The 22,154-nt window shown below is 41.1% G+C and overlaps 2 protein-coding genes across 2 annotated transcripts in view; both read left to right on the top strand.

Annotated features, from left to right (window-relative positions):
- The first annotated feature begins 423 nt into the window (after positions 1-423).
- On the top strand, positions 424-5,286 carry clic5a (chloride intracellular channel 5a). The gene is made up of 6 exons (XM_053314411.1): positions 424-532; positions 3,044-3,153; positions 4,035-4,160; positions 4,255-4,361; positions 4,458-4,636; positions 4,735-5,286. The coding sequence occupies exons 1-6, from the start codon at positions 476-478 to the stop codon at positions 4,897-4,899; spliced, it is 744 nt and encodes a 247-aa protein (XP_053170386.1). The 5' UTR covers positions 424-475; the 3' UTR covers positions 4,900-5,286.
- Positions 5,287-20,642: 15,356 nt separating this feature from the next.
- The window catches only part of mgat5 (alpha-1,6-mannosylglycoprotein 6-beta-N-acetylglucosaminyltransferase), a 71,225-nt gene continuing 69,713 nt past the window's right edge, over positions 20,643-22,154 (top strand). The window contains exon 1 of the mRNA XM_053314635.1: positions 20,643-20,937. Within this exon, the coding sequence (XP_053170610.1) occupies positions 20,697-20,937 (241 nt within the window). The 5' untranslated portion in view covers positions 20,643-20,696. The remainder of the gene's footprint in view (positions 20,938-22,154) is intronic.

Raw genomic sequence — 22,154 nt, forward strand, 5'->3', positions numbered from 1 at the left:
TGTCGTCAATCAGGGGTGTACAGCGTGGGAGGGGCAGCAGGGCACCCTTGTGTGACACAGTCTGCCCTTTCCCTCGTCGCCTGCTTGGACACCCCCCCCCTCCACCCCACCCTACCCGAGGGGGTTATTTTTGACCGACACTGTCACGCCCCGTTGCTGAAGGCATGGGTGCAAATTGAACCCCTCACGCACACACACACACACACACACACACACACACACACACACACACACACTCTCTCTCTCTCCATCTCCCTCCCTTGCATTCGTCCTCAGCTGACACTCTCACAGAGCTTCTATGGGACTGAGCAGACTTCACCAAATAAACCTGGAGTAGAATCTGCTGTAAACTGAAACGGGCTACACACACACACACACACACACACAAACAAACACACACACACACATATACATCTACACACTTGAGGAAACAAGACACACCAGCCCAACAGAGCATTTTTTGTTTTCCTTGACCATGACGGATACTGCAGCAGAGGAAGACAAGGACCCTGACATCGAGCTATTTGTCAAGGTGGGGAGTTTGGTGTAAGTTCTGGTGTGTGTGTGTGTGTGTGTGTGTGTGTGTGTGTGTGTGTGTACAGTCCTGTGTGTCATGACAGCATCACAAGCTTTCCATGCACTTCTAAACGTCATTTCTATATAAACTTTACCATTTCACACTTCAAACTCATTCACACTATAGAATCTGTACCCTGTGGAGAGTGTGTGTGTGTGTGTGTGTGTGTGTGTGTGTGTGTGTGTGTGTGTGTGTGTGTGTGTGTGTGTGTGTTGAGGGGTGGCTCCTTTAAGCGGGTGCATGCCATGTTGTTGTTGTTGCGTGCTGATTTTCCGTGTGTGAACCTGACACCCACGTGCATAGACAATCTCTCTCTTTCTCTCTCCTACTGAATTATTACTGGGGTCCTTTCAGTGTTGAGGACAACAGCTTTAAATTGTCTGAGGTTATGATACAGTATATGTATAGTAAGCACACAGTTTTATCATTTTGCTCTTTTACTGTATGGACATTTAATGAAAAGCAGGCCAGGATGTATTGGTTTTTAATATGGGAGTGTGTCAGTCTTTTGGGTGTGCTGTGTGTACACTTATGAACATGTGTGGCAAGTTTCAGACATATTCATGGAAAAAAAATGACTTGGAAAACCTTTAAAGGAATAGTTTGGACATTCTTACTGAGAGTTAGATTAGAAAATTAACATGATTGTCAAGCCTGGGTGCTAAATTTGAAGCTAGTCCATTAGCTTAGCTTGCCAGCACCTCTAAAATACACAAATTAACACATTATCTTGTTTGTTTGAGCCACACAAAAAAAAAACAACAAAGTGAGTTATATGCCAGACTATTTCTTGGCAGAACACAAGCAATTAGCAGATTTCTTGGCAACGTCATGTAACTTTTTATCTTTGGACAGAATCAGGCTAATTGTTTCCCCCTGTTTCCAGTCTTTATGCTAAGCTAAGCTACTTAACTTCTGCCTGTTTATTCATATTTAACATACAGAGTACATATGAGTGTGATATATCATTCCTCTCATCTAGCTTCAGGCAAGATAGAAAAATAAGGGTATTTCCCAAAATGTGGAACTGCTCCTTTAAATATTAAAACAATTGGATCAACCTTATTTGGCATTTGTCATTTACTGCAATAATGTTGGAAGTTAATGATGCTTAAAGTATGTGTTTGTTTCCTCAGATTTAATAAGGGCCAGTGTTTTTCCAAGTTTGATCTTAACATGATTGCTGACTATTTTTGAATACATGCACAGTATCATTATATGTTTAGACAATAGTGAAATGCAATAGTGAAACTGATTCACACTCATAATGGTAATGTAACGACTGCTTTTTGACTTCATTGACGTTCATATTGTTCTGAAATGACTGGAAACTGTAATGACTGCATATAAAGGTAGAAATAATACACTCAAATGTCTTAAAGCAGTTAGTTCGTATATATATATAATGTATGTGATTTTTAGTAAATTGGCTAAAACATACAAAACAACTGATATGGTTTAAAATCTTGAAATCTGGGTTTTTTGTGTCAAGTCTAACAAATTGGCTGCTGTTTCTTTGGGAATTTTTGAAAAGTACCTTAAAGTATAGAAAAGTCGCCCACACATAGGTTTCAGGTGCAGTGTGTGTGTGTGTGTATGTGTGTGTGTGTGTGTATGTGTTTCTTTTAGCTGGAAAGTTCTGTGATTTCTAGAGCTGATGCACACGACTAAAGCGTGTAGGAACCAGAAGTCCAAACAGGCAGTGAAGCGGCTAATGGAAGCAGTGTGGATTATTCATGTTGGACACAGTGTCTCATTACAGTGTCATGTTGCAGCTTTGCACACATACACACTGTATTTGACCAGTTGCCAATTATGTATGTGTGCACATAGTCACACATGCATGCAACCACACACACACACATACACATACAGACACGCACAAAATATCTCTTACTGTATTTGACCAGTTGCCAATGATGTAGGCTATGTGTGCAAATACACACACACACACACACACACACACACACACACACACACACACACACACACACACACACACACACACACACACACACGTACAGACACACACACGCAAAAAATATCTCTTACTGTATTTGACCAGTTGCCAATGATGTAGGCTATGTGTGCAAATACACACACACACACACACACACACACACACACACACACACACACACACACACACACACACACGTACACACACACACATTCTTCTTCTTGTACAAGTACACGTGTGATTGATTGACTGATTGAACACTTGTTCAGTTGTGTGTCAGGGGTGTGTGCCTCATGTATGTGAATCAGTGTATGTCTGTTCTAGTGTGCAATTGGCATGTGTGTGCCTGTCAGTGTGCATGTGTTTGGGCATGTATGAGAAGAGGAGTGAGCAACAGAAACAGACAGTGTTCAGTGTTGAAGTCATCCCTGAAGTCATTTGTGTAGCAATGTCTCATCATGTTTGTGTGTGTGTGTGTGTTTGTGTGTGTACATGTGTGTTTATAGGCTGGGATTGACGGTGAGAGCATTGGAAACTGCCCATTCTCTCAGCGCCTCTTCATGATCCTCTGGCTGAAGGGAGTAGTCTTCAATGTGACCACTGTTGACCTCAAGAGGTAATAATAAAATAACATTACAACACTCTAATATGCATCAGACTAGATAATAAATCACATAGATAATAAATCATATTTCTAGTATGAGTCACATATTTATTAATGCATTTGAACTAACTGAGTCTTTACAAGGCTATGAAAGCATGAAACATATTTACAAAAGTGTTTGTTTAAGCTGCTAATGAATGCAATCAGTCAAATGATACATGTGAAAGTGGTGACTTGCAGCTGGAAACTGGGTTTTTTGTGTGAAAATGTTTCATAACACCAATTTTCACACTTAATGAAACTATGCAGCAAGTCATTAATGTGCACAATTGTGTTTTTCTTTGCCTAATCTTCATCTTCATCTTCATCATGTAGTTTTATACACTGGCCCAGTTTGTAGATTGCATAGTGGTAACTTTCAGCATATATTATGCAAAAATCCACACATCCATGCATTCTGATTCTTTAAAAAACATCTTTCTTTAAGTGTGTGTGTGTGTGTGTGTGTGTGTGTGTGTGTTAGTAGTGTGTGCGTGTGTGCACCAACACAGTATCCCCATAACTTACTGTTTGATTAATCAGCCAACAGAAAGCTTCAGAGCAGCTTTAATATGTGTATTTAATTACGGTGCCCTCGCTTCAATTGCAGCTTTGAGAAACACATGAAAGTAATGAAGAACCTCTCTGTGGAGCACATTTGAAAACAGTTCACTTATAAGAGCATTTGTTACTGAGAAATGAGGCTCATGGTGGTTAGCAGCAACAGACAGCATTGCTGATGATATGGGAAAGAAGACCATATATTTAATGGCGACTGAAACTTATCTCTGATGGTGATTCATTACACGTCAGATTTATGGATGAGGTAGTAAAAGTAATTCCGCTCTGATTAGGAAACCGGCTGACCTTCACAACCTGGCCCCGGGGACTCACCCGCCCTTCCTCACCTTCCAGGGGGAGGTACTCACCGATGTCAACAAAATCGAGGAGTACCTTGAGGCGAATCTGGCTCCACCAAAGTAGGCCTCACACACAAATCCACACACGCATATATATATAAGAAATATACCAAGTGGCATCCTAATGAATGAATGTTCACATCTTGTTCTTCAGGTATCCCAAACTTGCAGCAAAGAACCGTGACTCCAACACAGCAGGAAATGACATATTTGCCAGATTCTCAGCTTACGTCAAAAACACAAAACCAGATAAACATAATGGTAAGCACGCTGTACGCAAAAGCAATTGATACATGCACCCAGGAAACTTTATAATCAGCTGTAATGACCTTTTGGACCTGTGTGTGTGTGTTTCAGCGTTAGAGCAGAGTCTGAACAAGGCCTTGTCTAAGCTGGATGAGTATCTGATGAGTCCACTACCTGAAGAGGTTCAGGCAGGTCATCACTTTGAGGGAGAATCCAACCGTAAATATCTAGACGGTGATGACCTGACGCTTGCTGACTGTAACCTCCTGCCCAAACTCCATGTAGTCAAGGTAACCTTTGTTTAATTGTGTCATTTTTGGATGGTTGATCTAAATCTTATGAATTCTCCCTTGACAAGCTGTGCTGCTATAACTTGTTCCCCCGCCAGGTGGTTGCGAAGAAATATCGCAACTATGACATCCCGTCTGAATTTAGAGGAGTTTGGCGTTACCTGGGTAACGCCTACGACCGAGACGAGTTCACCAACACGTGTGCAGCCAACGAGGAGATCGAGCTAGCCTATCAGGACGTAGCGAAGAGACTTGGGAAATGAATCAGCACAACCACAGTCACTGTTCTACCTTTTCTCTCCTTTTAGAAAATTGAATTAATCATACTTCTACTACATTGCTTTTTTTTAAAGGTGCAGTGTAGCATCTCCAGTCTGATTCTACTGTAATAATATTTACTGTATGAAGAGTCTGAAAATAGTTTGTTTATTGTGATTATACTGCTGTCATTTCTCAGAGAATAATGTGATTTTCTTTTTTTTGTTTGAGACGAAAGGTCTGAAAAAGTTTGAAATTGCAAAACAATGAATTGTCTAATCAAAAGTAAGCACAGCAGATCTGTCAAGCTCAATACTTGGCATTTAAAGAGTTTGGATGTTGAGGTTGTCAATACTTTACCAATACCAAAAAGAGTGAAAGTGTAAGGAATGGATTAGAAAAGTGAACTCATACAGATAGAAAAGAGAAACAAGTATGTAAGCTAAGCAGCCAAACAGTGTTATGTTAGAATTACAAAAAGTCTGAATTAAATATGTCAAAAGTGAAGGGAAAGAATAAAATCTGTTCTCTATTGAAAGAGATAGTTTTCTCCCTGAGCTCCACCGAAGTATGACCTCTTTCTACTCCCATTAATTGAACTCTTTATAGTTTCCCATCATCATTTTCTTCTAAGGATGTAATAGAAATAATGAGATGCATAAAGCATTGTTTGATTATTGTATTTTACATGCCCTCTCTTTTTCCTCTGTGGATTTATTTGTGATTTGCAGGTTGTTTTATCACATTGCAGGGTCGGTTTATTAGACAGTGTTGTTGGAAAATGCTGTTAAGAATGTGTTTCAGCCAAAGTAATTTGCCTTTTTAGCCTCTCAGCTTTGTAGACTTTAGAGATGTGGTTTCTCCCTTCTCTTTTCTTCTTGAGGTAATAAACATTTTGTTTTGAGCAATTAAATTTGGGATATCATCTGCTTGAATGGCACGGAGGGGATTTACCTCCCATTTTAAAGCAGTCTCCTTAGTTTTGTGGTCTCACACCAAACTTTATAGCTCATTCTTCACCTCCATACACAGTCAATTCTCACCTGAAAAGGTCACGGTCTCTCAGATTATAACTACACAATTAGTCACATAAATCAGCCTGTAATGAACAAAGAAACCCCATCAAAGTAAAGTTTACCCCTGCTGCTGTGTTCTCATGTGATTTAGTACACTGATGGTATTGAAGTCATTTTAATCATGGGTGCCTTAGAGGGAATGGAGCTCTCCTTTGCCTTCAGCTCTTTACGTCTGTACAGTAAATTATATGTATGAATATAATATGAATGTGAATTATTGATGTCATCAAAGGATTTCTACTGCCGCATAGCTCTGTATGATAATTATATAAACTTAATGTGTCTGTAAATGACTGCAGCTCAACTATATTCATATTCTTTCTGATGATTAGAACCATGAACACACTGTGTATATGTTGCTTATTTGAATAATAAATCTATTTTCTCAGACACTGAGCTTGGGAGTTGTGTTTTTTCTCTGAAAACTGTCTTACTGAAGTATGAATGTGGGCTAACCATACAGAGGAATGGATATTGATGTGTCTTTTCTAGCGTATCAGGATTTTATTGTGTTACATAGTCTGAAAGTTTATAGAAAAAGAGCTACAGGAGAAAGCTTTTGCCACTGATTTGTTTATGGAAATATAAATTTATGCTGTCTCCAAGCAAATCCACTTAACTAACTAAATGTTCATACTGAGCCACATGTACTGAGCAATTTAATAATACATTAATCTTTCAAGATCATTAAGCAAAGAAAAACAAGCGAAACCTGAGATACAAGGACTTTTGAACAATTTTCCTGAAGGAGCTGCTGTGTACACACATTTTCTCCACCTTTTGCACCTTACTCAATCACTTCTCTTTGGTGGATGGGTAGAAAGTCCATTGTTGCTCCACCTCACTGTTGGCTATGTTTCAGCTCTGATGCTGGTATACATATCAGTACTATGAATTTCTTTATTATTTCCACAATAATTAGGCCTATTATCAGCTGAGTAATGAAATGCATGCATACCAGGAGGGCTAATAAAAATATGGTATGAAAATGACCAGGCCTGTAAATAAAATTGAAACATTAGTACTCAGTATAAATCAGTATTTTACTTACTGCACATTTACCACATACAAAACCCAATTTGTCTTCAGAGTCTCTACATAAAAACTCAAGTCTCAGCCTGTAGCGTCTAACAGCCAGCAGATGGCAGTAAAGTACTATATGCAGTTAGGGATCAACCCCATTTTATGTCTCCTCCGTTTGTGTTTAACAGTTTAACAAGATACGGCAAGTCATTGAATTTCAGACACTATGGCCCAAGACCAGCATGTGTGTTAATGAGATTGTTTTTCTGTCTCTTTTAACCAAACATTAAATCATGATTTAAATAAGATAGTATGTAAAACAATGTATTTATAAAGAAGGGACAGCCATCTATAGTCTGGGAATTTTGTTGGTTCTTCACTTTGATGAATTGCAAGTTGTATAATATTGTGTATTGTGTATAGTGTTAATACAGTATTGGTGCTAGACTGGAGCAGCCAGAGGAACGCTTAGTGAAAGTCTTAACCTTAACCTTAACTTGACCCTCACCTTAAGCCTAACCCTAAATGCACTCTTGAGAGTTAGCCCCTCCAGTTGATATAATCTAATCCTTGTTTTCAAGGGAGTCCACAAATCAATGTCAATCAATTTTTCGGGTAACATTAGGGCGCTTAGATCCTTTTTTTCTTTTTTAAACAGACTCAACATTATGTCGTTCTTCGTTTTCTTCGCGGGTGGTGAACACGCAGGCGGTCCCTTAAACTGCCATTCGCTTTCTTGTAAGTGGGCAGAGCAAACACACACAGAGGCTCCTGCGCTGTGGCCGGAGTCTCATCTGTGCAGTCTGCTCCACACAGAGACGTCTCTACTCGCCCTCTTGCTTGGATCTTACGTCTTGTTTTACCACCTTTGGACTACCAACAGAAGCAACAAAAAAGGGGGTAAGCTATTCCTCTGCAATGTCTCCGGAGCTTGTTTTCGGCTCCTTTTTTTGTTGAGGAAATAACACGGCTCTAGCTCTCTCTCTCTCCGTGTGTGTGTGTGTGTTCTCGGGAGTGGGCGACTTGTCATTGCGGCGTTGTTGTGAAATGTGTGGCTGTCGACGGAGGCAGCTAGCCAGCCTCACAACAGTCTCTCTAAAAACACAAGGCTACCGTAGCCAGAAACGCTGATAGCTGACATGGTAAGGCAGCTAGCCGCCAGCCAGTCCGGTGGAACTGGAGAGCTAACGGTAACGCTAGCTGCTTTTTTTGGGGAATAAGGACGTGAAGCGCCGCAGCGAGCCGGGGGTCCCATTGTTATTATTACACTAGCTACAGTAGCTAGCTTATAAAAGAAATGAGAGCAACACAGGGCTGACCATGAAGGCATTGTTAGTGATACTTGCAGGCTGTTTGTGGTTTAAATAGCACAGGAAATATCTCAAACAGGTTGGTCAAGATTAATATTCAAGTCAAAGTCATTGCCGGTTAAGGTACCAATTAAACAGCTACTGTAGTTAATGTACCGTAAAGCTGGTGGCTGTAATTCATTGTTTCAGACGCTTGTTATTACACTATATGCACGGAGACAGGCAACACTAACTAAGTGTTCAATATATATACACTCACCGACATACATTGTATAATAATACCTCGACGTATAAGATGGTATCATCCTAGAATGGTGTCATTAGTACATTCACATTAACATACATGCATATTCATTTTTCCAGCTATAATCAGAATGTTAGTGACACACGAACAACACTTGTATCTTCCAGTAGTTAAAAACAGAAAGCTGATGTTTCACCTTGAAGGCTAAGTGGAGACATCCAGTATTTTGTCTCTCTCTTTCAGTTTGCCAGAGATGATGGTGCGTTTCTGTGCCACAGACACAGATAATAGGCTATGGAAGTTAATCAGATTAATCCATGCCTCCTAGACAAACGGTGTCTTTTAAGGAAATGCATAGCTGGGAAAAATGGTAGGACCTGTTTTGTTTTGGAAAATTGAAAGTATAGTTCAGTTTCAGTAAGTCAAAAATACCTCATGGTCCCTCGAGGGGCTATTTTTGACTGGCACATTTGCAATCACTTACAGTATACAATCATTTACATATATCTAAAAAAAACAATGAAAAACAAACATGACTGCATTAGAAAGAGTTTAAAGCACACAAGGATTAATGACAGTGATGGGTTACAGCTGGCTAACAATGACTCACAAATGAGTGCAAGTGAAATTATCAGTCAGCAATATGAGCATTGCTACATTTCAAATCATCCTTACATACTTCATACTCCTGTTTAATTACAGTCTTACACTTCCTCTTTCTGGTTACCGGTGTTACACAGTATTTGGTGACACGTCAGATTGTGTGACCTGCCCTGATATTCTTACCCAAACCCGAGCCTAAACCAACCCAATGCTGTAGGTCACAGAATCTAATGGGTCACCAAATATAGTTTAACACCAGTGATTGCCTTATCTCTGTCAAGTCATTTTAGGTGTGCCAAACCCTTTTATTATACAGACACATGTAATAAGTTATATGGAGGAGTTTCAAACCAACATTATGATGTGCTCCGTGTCTTAAAACAGGGTTTTCAAGGGGGCAGAAAGATGAGTAAAACCTGAACAAGATATCAGGAAACAGAGAGCTTGATTTTTTTCCTGCTGGTGCATGTAGCAGAAGCACTAATTTTCAGTCTGCAACCATGAGTAGTCTCCTGTAATTTGGTTACAGCATGTTCATTTGATTAGATGAGATCTATCTTGTGTCATTATCATGCAGGCTGCAAATGTGAGCCTCTCTGTAAAGATGCTCGTTGCTTCCCGGGCAGTTTTTGTAGGTTTTCAGGCTACATTTCTATCTATATATTTATTTTATTCAGTCAGCAAAAACTTCCCTCCCCCCTTTTGCTTGTGATCCTCGACTGTATGCCTGGAGCTAATGCTGAGTGTAGTGACCGTCCAGAGGTGAGCCACCGACTGCCCCCGGCTTTATAAAGAGCTCTTTCAGCTGCCTTTTTGCCGGAGCCCGTGGGATTATAAATCCTGAGGAAAAGGAGCTTTGCCTCGGTGGCATGCTTCACTGGCAAGAAATCGTTGGAGTGTGTGCGTATGTGTGTGTGTGTGTGCGTGTGAGTTTGGGTTTGGGGAAGGGGGGGGGGGGGTTGTTGATGGGCTCGGGCGGAGAGAGAGCCAAAGCAGTGGATGGGATGAGGAGGAGGAGGAGGAGGAGGAGGAGGAGGAAGAAGAAGGGATTGAAGATGGAGGGACGGTGGGAAGAACTGGGTTGCGGTGATGGATGCCGAGCAGGGAAGTGGAACACTTGGCCTTTCTGTGATTAAAGAGCTCCTGTCCTCTCTGCTTTTAACTGAATACACATACACACACACAGACACAGTCGGACACACACCTGTCTTCTTTCATACATGTGGTCGATCTAGTCCTAGAATCTGCCGCGACCCCCGAAGTCAGCTATTTTAATTTGCGTGTTACTCAATGTCAGGGTTAGACTGAGGTATGGAATCAGCTTTGAGAACCACCTCGGAGCTCCTCTCTCTCTGCCAACATGCAACACACACACACACACACACACACACGCACTTTCCCCCTTTTACAGTCGCCCTACTGTTTGGGAGCCCGGCAGTTGCAAAAGTACTCATTTATTCCTGCTGCAGGTAGAGCAACCCACAAAAACCTGCAATATTTTTTTATTTTATGTGCTGCTATTAACTCATCATTGTTCTGTGTGTCACATGGCTGAATTGACTTCCTTACAGTCATGAGGAAATAACCCATCTCATGTTATTCATTAACAAAGCTTTACTGTTGAAACTACCTCAGATTTCCAGCATGTACACAAACTGCCTTCAAACTGGAGACTTTGAAGCTTTGTCATCTGATGTTTTTTATGTTCCCCTAGCTGTTTTTGCACTGAGTCCCTTGTTTATTGTGTAGCCGTGTTGTTTCCATCCACTCATTGTGTTTTCAATGTTGTGAATGTTTCTTGTTTCTCAGAAATAAAGATCTTAATCTCCATGAGAAATAACAGTTCAGGCACTACTTTCAGTAACTTGTCAAACCTGGAAACTGGAGTAATGCACTACTAAAGTTCTGGAGATCGTAGTCTCATGCCAACATAAACCACGGTCACTGTGGCAATTAGTATTAGCCATGATTAATGTTCGGTAGTGCCCCGTATTTGTACGGATTGTGCTTGTCGAGTCATTTCTCCTTTTTTTTTTTGGGTTTGTGGTCTGGCTGAGAAAATGCTGTAGCTGCTTCTGTAGAAAGGAGATGAAAGATGCAAACGGACCTGGCACATGTTTGTGTTGTCGTTGTCATGTTTTGTGACACAAGAATAGGAAGTGAGAACACTCTGCTGCTCCGCACCGTCTTTAAAGGTTTTAGAGGATTTTTGACGCGCATTTAGAGAGAAGAATGAATTAGGATTAGTTTTCATATTTGTGGAGGAGAAGTGGTTTGACTTTGGTGTAAAGGGGATTTGATGTAGTCAGCATGGTGATATTGTGTGTGCATGTGTGTATATAAGTGTGTGTGTACATTTAGGACTGCAGCTATGGATTCTTTTCATCATGGAACAGTCGTCTGGTTTATAAACTGTCACAGAGTCCTTCACAATTTCCCAAATTGTCTTCAGATGTTTTTCGAGGTCAAACCCAGATATTCACTTTGCTATCTTAGAAGACTGACACAAGAAAATAAAGCAGAGAATTTGGGTGTTTTTTTTCTTAACCTGGGGTCAATTTTGACCTGGGAGGACAACAAGTGCCATTGTGTGCTGCCATGAAAAAGATTTGAAGCTGCTTCAAAACAGTATCCTGACTAAACATTGACATATACAAGTCTGTGATAATCTGTCAAATGTTTTGTCATCCTGGGTCAAAATGGACCTGCTCTGATTTGACTGTTTATGAAGCGTTGTTGAAGCAGTGTTTAAAATCTGTTACTACTTATCTTTAATTTAATCACAGCACACACAGGTGACATCTTTTGACATCTCTCGCTCTGTTGAATTTTGGGTGGAGGCCAGCTCGTGTTAGCGTAATAACAGAGCTTGTGCATGGTGGCAGTGACAGGAAGAAGGAAACGCCAGACAGTGACACCCAGATCCTGTCAGCATCTCATGTCACCAGGCGTGCTCTACACATGCGGGGTCGGCTCCATCCTCTTCATCTTACAGTATGTCGAGGCAGGTTAAACCTGTTGGAGTAGGGTGATGACTTGGCAGTGTTGGTTTAGTTTAATGTTGTGTTTAAGGTTTAATGTAAAGGACAGTTGCTGTGTAGTCATTGTAACAGTCGGTAGGTTTCTCAGCAGTCTTAACTTCCTGTCTTGAAAGTGTATAGAGCAGAAGTAGTCACCTGTTACTTCTTTATTTTAGTTTTTGTAAATAAGGAAATCAGTTTACTCTCTGCTGTGTCTCTAAGCTGATATTAAAATCAGACATCATTTCCTCAGCTTCCTTTTTCTGTGATGACGGTATGAAATTCAGCTGTTTTTTTGTTTCTCTTGACCCAGAGAAAGAGCTGAGTGTGATTCCTTTTCATTGCGAGGGGCAGTCAAGAGTACAACAGCGAGAGGAAGAAATCACTCACTTTTAAACCCGACCGATGACTCTTCGGCTCCGTCACAGCGACCCGCCCCCCCCCCCCCCCCCCTTTAGCAGTCACAACTGATTGGATTTTTTTAGGGTGGAGCTGGAGGTTGAGGCTGTCAGGCTTATAATAGATCTATAATACACTGTACAAACAAAATAGTTCCTCTGAGCTCCTTAGGGACAAAAAATGTCCCCATTGTAACCCATTATAACTACATTCTTTGACCCCTCTGCTATAAAGTGACTCTTTCATGGATTCCTGTGTTCTGGGCTGTCATTTTAGAGCCAGGGCTTCAAAATCTTTTTTTCTTTTTCACCAGATAACATCATTTTACTGTATTTTGCCAAGGGGAGAATTCCCCAGTCCTGCTAGTCCTGTATTATGAAACACAGCAGACCAGTGAAAAATGTGGTTGCATCCAAAATGACCCGGATGTGTTGGTATTTTTTAAGTGAGGCACAAGGGTTAAACTCTTGTGTTACTGAACGATGGAGTCCAGTGGCAGGGCTGAGGAGGTTTTACTACAAGGATGACCTGATGTTACATAATAGAAATCTGATTTGTTTTTACACCCAAATATGCACAGAACTAAGTCATGAAACTTTACTGTGAGATTGATTTAAGGAGTCATTTACTTAAGAAGATAAATAGCACACCAGTAGTGGGCAATTTCCAGTCTATATTTTGGCTACTGTATGATTTTGATATTGTTTTATTGAGTTTATTTATGATCTGATGTGTGTATGAGAGAGTCTGAGGAAGAGGTAACTGCAATGTGCTGAAACCCTGACAGTGTGTATTAATGATGACTGTAAACAATGGTAATATTACATTTAGAGGAACTGGAATAGAAAACACAGACAAAGCTTTCACACAGAGTGAGTCACTGAGGATGATTTCCCTATCAGTGAGGCACTTTTATCAGACTGTCTGAGGTGGACCGTGATAGGGAACGCGTGTGTTTATTTGGGGATGATGCTGTTTACTTGTGAGTCATGTAAATGAATGTCCATTGCTGCTCAAGGTTAATGAAGCTTCTACTTCCTTTAGTGGTCTGCAGCTCGGTCGCTGGAGTACACCCACCTTTCCTGCTTGATCTTATCACCTGACTTACTGGAACAGAGAAAATAATCTGTAGTTTTATTGCATCATGCCGGACGCTGAGAGCGGTAGTTGTGGGTTTATAAAAGCTACAGGAAGCTCATGTCTTGTGTCATTCTCCTCAAACATCACTGTGAATGTGCGTGTTGGTTATTTTGTGGCAATCGGTACGCTTGAAGTGCTCGAGCCCCATCAGCGACTCCATAAAGAGCACATTAGCATTGATCCGGGTGCCTCTCATATTCGAGATAAACTTCCTGAACGTAGCTCCCTAGAAGACGCCCGTCTCAAACTGCGCCTTCATATCTGGTTACCCTCGGGATTCACAGCAGCAAGGTGGAGAAGCTTTTTTTTTTTTCTCTAGAGAGCTCTAATGAATAATTAAGAGGCGGGACGTATGTGAAGAAGTCCATTAAGATGCAGAGTCACACCGGTTTCCATGGTAGCGGAGCCATATTATCAATATCAGGTCCCCTTTAGCCAAGGCAACAAGGCGAGCTAGGTCTCTACACACTGCTACACTGACAGAGCAGACTGGAGAGGACGGACCCATGAGATTTTCAAATGATGCCTGATAATGATCTCAAGAGACTGAGCCAATCACACATCACCGCTTACACATGGGGGGTAATCCTAACATCAGTGAAAATGTCTCAAATGTAAATATAGTGTGTTTTTTTAGTCTTTATGATCTCAAAATGTAGATATTTAGAGTGTTTTCACATCTACATGTAAAGACACATTCATTTAAGCCTGTGTGAAAGCTGTCAATCAAACTCTGACGTGGGCCAAACAACCAAAGGGGGTCTCGGTCTGGTTCCGTGTGGACTATGATGCGGTTTATTTATGGCATGAGAAGAAGTAGGATTTCATGATGGATATGAATTCAAAGGCTTAACTACTGTTGAACCAATCTTCTGGTCCTGAAGGAAGGAAAAAGGCAATCTTATCTTAAGTGATCTGATCTGTATAAATGATGTGTGTTTATGCAAATCATTTGGTAACCATGGTAACGTTCAGGCGTTATCAGGATTTGATGAGGGCAAGGTTTTTCCTCAGTCAGAAAGTGAGAGTGAGTTAAAACAGTGGTGTGTTGGATTGAAGCACAGCGGCCACACTAACTGTACCTCTTAATATTATGATACATTTTCATTAGACCTGCAGTGATTACAGTCAGTTACTCAGCAGTTATATTGATAATGGTATGATTATATTAAGATTTAAGCAAAAAATAGCACGACTTTGATTTCTCCCTCGTGGATCCATGTAGCTGTGATGATCACAACTGACCAACTGGCTCATATTAAAAGTAATCTATACATTAAATGATAATGAAAAAGATCATTAGTTGCAGCTCCAAACTACAGTCAGGGTTATTTTCATACCTCATTTCTGAAAAGTGAGGGTGCTGCAGAGCTCTGAACTTACACAGGTGCCAGAAGTCCAAACTCCACAACAGCCTATTTATATTCAGGGGGAGAAAAAAAAAAGGATACCTTTTCAAAGCCGATCCATAATTGATGTCTGAGGCTACATTCTAGAGCACATTTCACTACTTTTGTGCCGTTACGCAACAAGCTCTTAGTGTATGTTATTTCAGTTCAGTAGCACACACTCTCTTTTAGACCTGGAGTAATGCACCGGAATTAATCTAGACCTCCCTCGGCCGGCTTCACCTTTACAGACCGGTCCCTAAACTACACTTTAAAGATATTTTCAGCTCTGAGATGCTGGGGAAATGGACAGGAGTCTTTACCTCACACAGCCATCTGTCCCCGGTCTTAACAATTGAGCGCATGAGAGAACGAGGCCGATGGCTGCATGATTAAGATCCTGCTGAAAGGATATTAAAGCCTGAGATGATTATATGACAACGATGTGATATCATTGACTCTAAATCCCTTTTGACGTTACTATAGAGCACATTCTGCACTCACTGGTGGTGGAGGGGGGGGGGTGGCAGTGATTGCTGCGAGCTGCTTGTTAACCTTCTTCTTGTTTATTGGATGTTGAGCAGGTATTTCTAAAAGCCGCAGAGGCTTTACTTTGTAAGTCAGAGCTCCATCGCAATTTAATTAGAAATTGACTCGACTCTTGTCTGGAACTTTTTCCAGCCAAATAATGAACTGGAGTTTTGTTCCTGGGTAATGAACGCCTTCCACTTTGCACAGTTATCGATTTTTCTCATGTTCTATCCTCGGTTTTTGTGTTTTTTGGCATCAATTACTTGCATTCATAATTTACTTCTCAGCATGAATATTGACCCACTGGTTCCAGATACAAATCTATATGTAACTCACCCACCTCGATTACAAACGGATGGATGTATGGATGTATGTATTTTTTTTTATAATTCTTAAATTCCCAGTGATGTGTACTATTTCAGTGCACTGATGTCATTTTTTACTGTAAAGGTCACTGTTAAACAATAAAATGTCACAGCCTCCATTGCTTAATAATCACATTTGAGCAGTCATTACAAAAAATATGTTATCTATATATTCTGTATATATATGATTATTGGCCAATATATTGAAATGGAAATGTTTCTACTCCCTAATATCAGTATCGGCATCGGCTCCAAAAATCCAGTATTGGTCAGGCCCTAATTATTAGTATCATGATTTCATTTTTCCTGTTAATGACTTGTTTACCACATCTTTCCAGTCTGCTCTGCTGGTGTACGCTCTCTGCTGTGCTTAAATATCAGGCTCATAAGTCCATCAGTTAAAATGATAAAACAGACTCAGAGTGTTTTCATCAGAAGCACAGTGTGAAAGCTGGGAAACGAGACCCAAGGAAGCTATTAAAACTTAATGAGTCATTTCAGGATGTATATTAGGATGTTTTCTTTGTTGCGGGTGCTTGTTTGTATGTATGTTTGGGTGTGTAAGTACGGTCGATACGATACACCGGACAATAAACGCTAACAGGAAGAAGAGGATCTGAGAGGACAGTTGATTTCTCCCGAGCTAGTATGACTCAATAGTTTCTGTCCTCACCTCCTCTTAAACCCTACCTGCTACCTCTCCTTAACAACAAAACAACTATTCAGCAGGTTGGTCTGTTATCTTCTCCACTTGCTAAGTATCATATATTCTGCAACTTTAGCTGACTGTCCACACACACACACACACACACACACACACACACACACACACACACACACAGGGCTCCACCTGGCCGCTGCTGCTGCTGAGAGCCAGAGGGCTCCCAGCCAGACAAATTAAGATCCTGAATTAGAAACTAGAAGGTAACTGAGAGGAGATGCGAGCGCTGCTGGGGAGAGGACGAGAAGAAGAAGTAGGAGGAAGAGGAAGAGGAGGAGGGAGGTGAATTGCTGCATCACTCCCCCTCCCTCTCCCCCTTTTTTTCCTACAGATTACAGAAACACAGATTGGAAAGCTTCCTAACAAAAAAAAAAGGATCCGCACGATCAGTTTCGTGCTTAAATGAGACGGATGGACGTGTGTGTGTGTGTGTGTGTGTGTGTGAGGGGGGGGGGGGGGGGATCAGGCCAGACAACGTAGCCAAACTGCGACTGTGTTCATGTGTTTGTTTTTCAGTAGCGGTTCACTCAAGTGTTACCGTGCATGTTTTGGCTTCTCGCAGTGATATATACCACGGAGGGGGCCAGCCTGGGCTCGAGCGCCGTTCCTCTCTGATAAACACCGCCCCCCCCCCCAAAAAAAAACTGCCTTGCCATCCTCAACACAGTCAGAGTCACATCCAATCTTATCACACAACGCTACTATCAAACGCTTTTTTTGCACACATCACACAACCAGATGAGCCAATTAAACGCCACAAAAAAAGAAGAATTAGCATTTTTTACGAAGCAAGCATCTTCATTTTTCTTTCCGCACACAGAAAAGCTTAGCCCTTTTTTTTTTTTGGTCTTAAATGACTGAACAATTATGATGTGTCATAACCTGCTGTGAGACTGGGGCCCCCCGTCGGAAGTGGCTCGCAGCTGTTTCTGACCTATTTATGAAGCTGATGGATGGAAGGTGAAAAGAGGCATTTGTTAGTGCGTCTTTTGTGTTTCTGTGGAACGCGATACAACCATCTCTGTATCGTCCCCTTCTACATACTGACCGCTTTAGATCCAAGAAAAATCCTCTCAATCAAAGACCGATAAATACTACAGATCTAATATCGGTAGGCTGATACTGAGCTGTTGAATGTGAGGAGGAGGAGGCACGGGTCAGAGCAGAGGAAATGAATAGAAGCTATTGTAACTGAATATAAATAGTTTATTTGCTTCTGCTTTTTGTTTGATACATTAGGTTTATGTAAGAGACTTTAAACCTGTGTTTTGAACTTGTGTTTTATTGTATTATAAATGAATTTGGTTTTAACCTCAGTGTGTGTCTGCATGCTGTTTTGGGTCAACAGAAGTTATTGGATTTTTTATTAGACGTTCCACTCAACACCGCAACAAATTTGCTGTGGAATACATTTAATTTTAATGGGTTTTTTGTGCTGTTTTTTAAATACGAAGTGCTGTGTGGTTTACTGCAACCTCATGTAACCTTTACACATAACATCAGCAACAGCAAAAATAATAATAATATTCAAGAAAATAGAGCTCAGCAGATGTGCAAATTCAGGTAGAATTGGATCTGAATTGAAAAAATGCATCTGATTTCTCCCTGATATTGAAATACAGATATATGAGAGAGTTTTGCTGGTTTTCTTGCAGTGTTGCATCCATGCAGGCGGCTCTGGTCCTGACCTGGTTAGAGCTGCTTTGAAAGAGAAAGAGAGAGAGAAAGAGAGAGGGAGAGAGACGGCTGAAGAAATCCCCTCCCCACACTTACTTAGCCTCATTTACAGCCACGGTGCTGCAGATGAGACTACATCTAAAAAAACATCTTTTTCTTTTGGCTTGATTGCATGCTGGAAACTGTGTGTGTGTGTGTGTGTGTGTGTGATCGCAAAGCCAGGGGCGTTTATTTAGCTGCACACAGACTGCCTCAAGGTTGTCAGCAAGGCGCGTTGAACTAAACTAGTGCTGCAGGGCGGTCTGGGGTTTTTTTTTTCTTTCTTCTTCATCTTTTCCTTGTATTGTGTGCAAAAGTTTGATGGTTTTGGCCAAATGTGTTGTCATTGGCACGGCTGTGTGCAATAAAGAGAGCAAGCAAGAAAGTAGAATATAACTATTAAATGTTTACTGGAATCTGCTTGGTCGGCTTTTCTCCTCACAGGTCTGAGACACTGTTCACACAGTGGAGGAAATTAAAGTCAGTTTAAAAAAAAAAATCTACTTACATGCTTACAACTTTAAAGTCTTCTGTAAAGACTACCTGCCAAAATCAAGTAGTTTGTGATAATTAGGGATGAAACTAACAATTATTTTCATTATTAATTAATTGCTTAAACACTCAGTGAACCATAGGAAGCAAGAAAAAAAGAATTTCTTATGGGAGGTCAATCAATGAAAATAGTGACTGACACAGCACAGTGCTGATACAGTTTATTTAGCTAATTTATTATTTATTTATTCTGTATTTTCTCAGTATTCATCTTTGAAATTGGTTAACAATGTGAAATAATGTTAAATATGCTTAAAAAAAAAAGGTAAAGTATCTCATATCAGTGCAAAATTGGTGAATAAAGGCGTATTATCATTTCAGTTAAAATTCACTATATCAGCCTTCATATCTATTATTATTATTATTATTATTATTATTAGTGAATTATTTTTACCCCTCTATGATAAGTATCAGTATCGGTTTCAGAAAGGCCACATTGGAAGGACTTGACTTTCATACTACAGAAACCACAAAATACTTACATTTAAGATGAAGGGATTTTTTTTGGGTGTTTTTTAAAAAAATGACCTAAAAATAACTAATCAGTTTGTCAAATCAGTGAATTGACTAACTGCTCATTTTCCACACGCTCTTAACAGATATCAGCTGTTTAACACATTCCATGAAACTTAGTGGGGCTAACCTTGTCCCTGACATTTTGCCCTTTACAATTTATTTAGCTATAGTGGGAGTGGATAAATAAACCTTTGACCTTTTGTCAGACATATGTACACACACTCAAACCCACCCACACACACACACACACATGCCTCTGTCATTAGCCTAGAAAAACCTGCTCAGATTAAGCAACATGTAAAAAAGGCAACATGTTTGAAATTCCATTTGTTTCCTTGCATGTCAGTGAGGAAAACAGATTATAGTCTATTCAAATGTTCAATATTTTAGGGAACTACAAGCCTTTTTTTGTGTCCCCCCCCCCCCCCCCCAAACTCCAAACAGTCACATAAATCATAAGCTTTACACTGGCTGGGCGAGACCAGCCTGTTCTGTCTAGCCCCTCCTTTTAAAAGTTACAGAGGCATTAGAAGTAAATCAAGATGGATACATTATTGACAAAGGAAAAGGTTAAATGCACAGGGTGTGTCTCTGTAGTACTAACAGGTGTAACAAATACCTGCTGGCTACTTCATCTTCCTCTAAGAGTGATCCAGATTAACTTCATGATGCCTCCCTGCAGCTTGCATGTCAGGATTTAAAGCTTTGATGTGTCTGCTGGAAATGAAAATGTTAGAATTTGACGGATTACTGACTGACAGTTTACTCTGAATTATGGCAGACGCTGTCCAATTATCTGTGGGTTTTTTTATAGTGATATTGCACATGTAGTGTCTGGGTTGGGTTGGGGTTGGCTTGTGTGTGTTTACCTAACCTGTCTACCTGTCTGTGTCCTCTTGTGTCTCCTCTGCAGCAGGAAGCATGCAGCGAGCCGGCCCACTGAGATGTTAGTGAGAGCTGAGGATGGGTCAGAGAAGGAAATCCCGCCGGTGAGGCAAACAAGCCCCTGCAAAAACCACCACAGCTACACCGACTGACCCAGTCATGCCCAGCCTGCCCTCCTGATTCTCCTCCTCCTCCCCCTCCCCATCCCCGCCCCCTCCCCTCCTCTTTTCCTCCGTCCTTCTACGTCCTCTTCCCCCCTTCAGCCATAACCAGACTCGCAACCCGTCAGACTAGCCGCGGCCGAGTCAGCAGCATGGCGACACCTTTCCTGTGGAAGCTGTCGTCCCAGAAGCTGGGCTTCTTCCTGGTCAGCTTCGGCTTCATCTGGGGCATGATGCTGTTGCACTTCACCATCCAGCAGCGGGCCAGCCACGAGAACAGCGCGGTGCTACGGCAGCAGATCCTGGACCTCAGCAAACGCTACATCAAGGCGCTGGCTGAGGAGAACCAGAGTGTCATGGACGGGCCCTACGTGGGAACCATGACGGCTTACGGTGAGTCAGCAGCTCTCTTAACTCCATGTGACCTTATGTCAGTTTGACTGTTTCCATGGAGTCAAAGTGATCTTTCAAGGTTCATGTGTGAGGATAACAATAGCATAGAAAAATAGCTGAAAGCAGAAAGGTCAAACCTGCTGGAGATGATTTGATAATTTGATAATTAGCAGGATTAGTCTGCTATTCTTTAATTTTCATCATCAATACCAGGCAGTAATACAACAAATGGAGCACCTGCATTATGAGGTGGACCTGTTTTTACATCTGCTTTACATCGCCTATATTCAAGAAGACTGGCCCAGGAGGTTTAATGCTGACACAGCTGCATCAGGGCCTAATAAGGTAATAGCACAGGTCCAGAAGAGCCATCAATAAGTTATTCATGCCATTAATAGACCTGTACAGCTCAACGGGAGGCTTCATTAGAAACCTGAGATTGCAATTGATTGTTCTCTAATGCTCAGAGAAACAACAGGATACAGTAAAGCTCTTGGAGATTAAAATCGGCTCCCAGGGAACATAAAGAAGAGATTGGAGCCGCTCAAAGAAACCAACCGCTAACATTCCATGTAATTTTGAGGCATACTGGCCAGTAATGACGGCAGCACATGTAGTGCACGTCTTATCTCTCAGATTTTGACCTTTTTTTTTTACATCATGCAGCTTCTTTAATCTCTTTTCCTTTGTGTGCCATAAAAAACGGATTGAATAACCGCTCAAATCAAGCAGCAAGACATCAAGACACATTTCTTCCATTTGGATTTTAAGCCTTCATTTCCTGAGTCTTTCTTTTGTTGGATTTAAATAACGTTCCTGTTGAAGATTACAATCAGCTAGAATACAGGCTATAGTTGGAAGTGAGTGATTTGCCTTACTTTCAGCACTCCTCAGGAGCATCAGAGACCTGTCAGGGTGAGATACCTCATCTGGTTAGACTGGTGCTGAAGGAATGTGTAATTACGTAGTCCTGTACTCCTACTCTACTCTACATTACCTCCCTTTTCATACTAGCAAAAGAGGCATGTTATACGTTTACTATACATGCTGTACAGTAGGAGTTACCCTGCTCTAATTAATTTGGGTTAGATGTCATCTAAGACCAGCCCATAGATTTTTAGTCTCCAGGGACCAGTGTCCTGTCCGGTTTGTTTTGCTTGCTTATATGATGGATCGACATTCACGGTGCCGTCGAATCTGCAGAACAGCCAGCTGAC

The sequence above is a fragment of the Scomber japonicus genome, chromosome 24 (assembly GCF_027409825.1).
Source record: "Scomber japonicus isolate fScoJap1 chromosome 24, fScoJap1.pri, whole genome shotgun sequence".
NCBI classification, from domain to species: Eukaryota; Metazoa; Chordata; class Actinopteri; order Scombriformes; family Scombridae; genus Scomber; species Scomber japonicus.

Excerpts from the sequence above, each read along its gene's own strand:
- clic5a (XM_053314411.1), top strand. The coding sequence starts at position 476 with ATGACGGATACTGCAGCAGAGGAAGACAAGGACCCTGACATCGAGCTA. Across the intron at positions 533-3,043 it reads ACATCGAGCTATTTGTCAAG|GCTGGGATTGACGGTGAGAG; the intron begins GTGGGGAGTTTG and ends GTGTGTTTATAG. Across the intron at positions 4,362-4,457 it reads AAAACCAGATAAACATAATG|CGTTAGAGCAGAGTCTGAAC; the intron begins GTAAGCACGCTG and ends TGTGTGTTTCAG.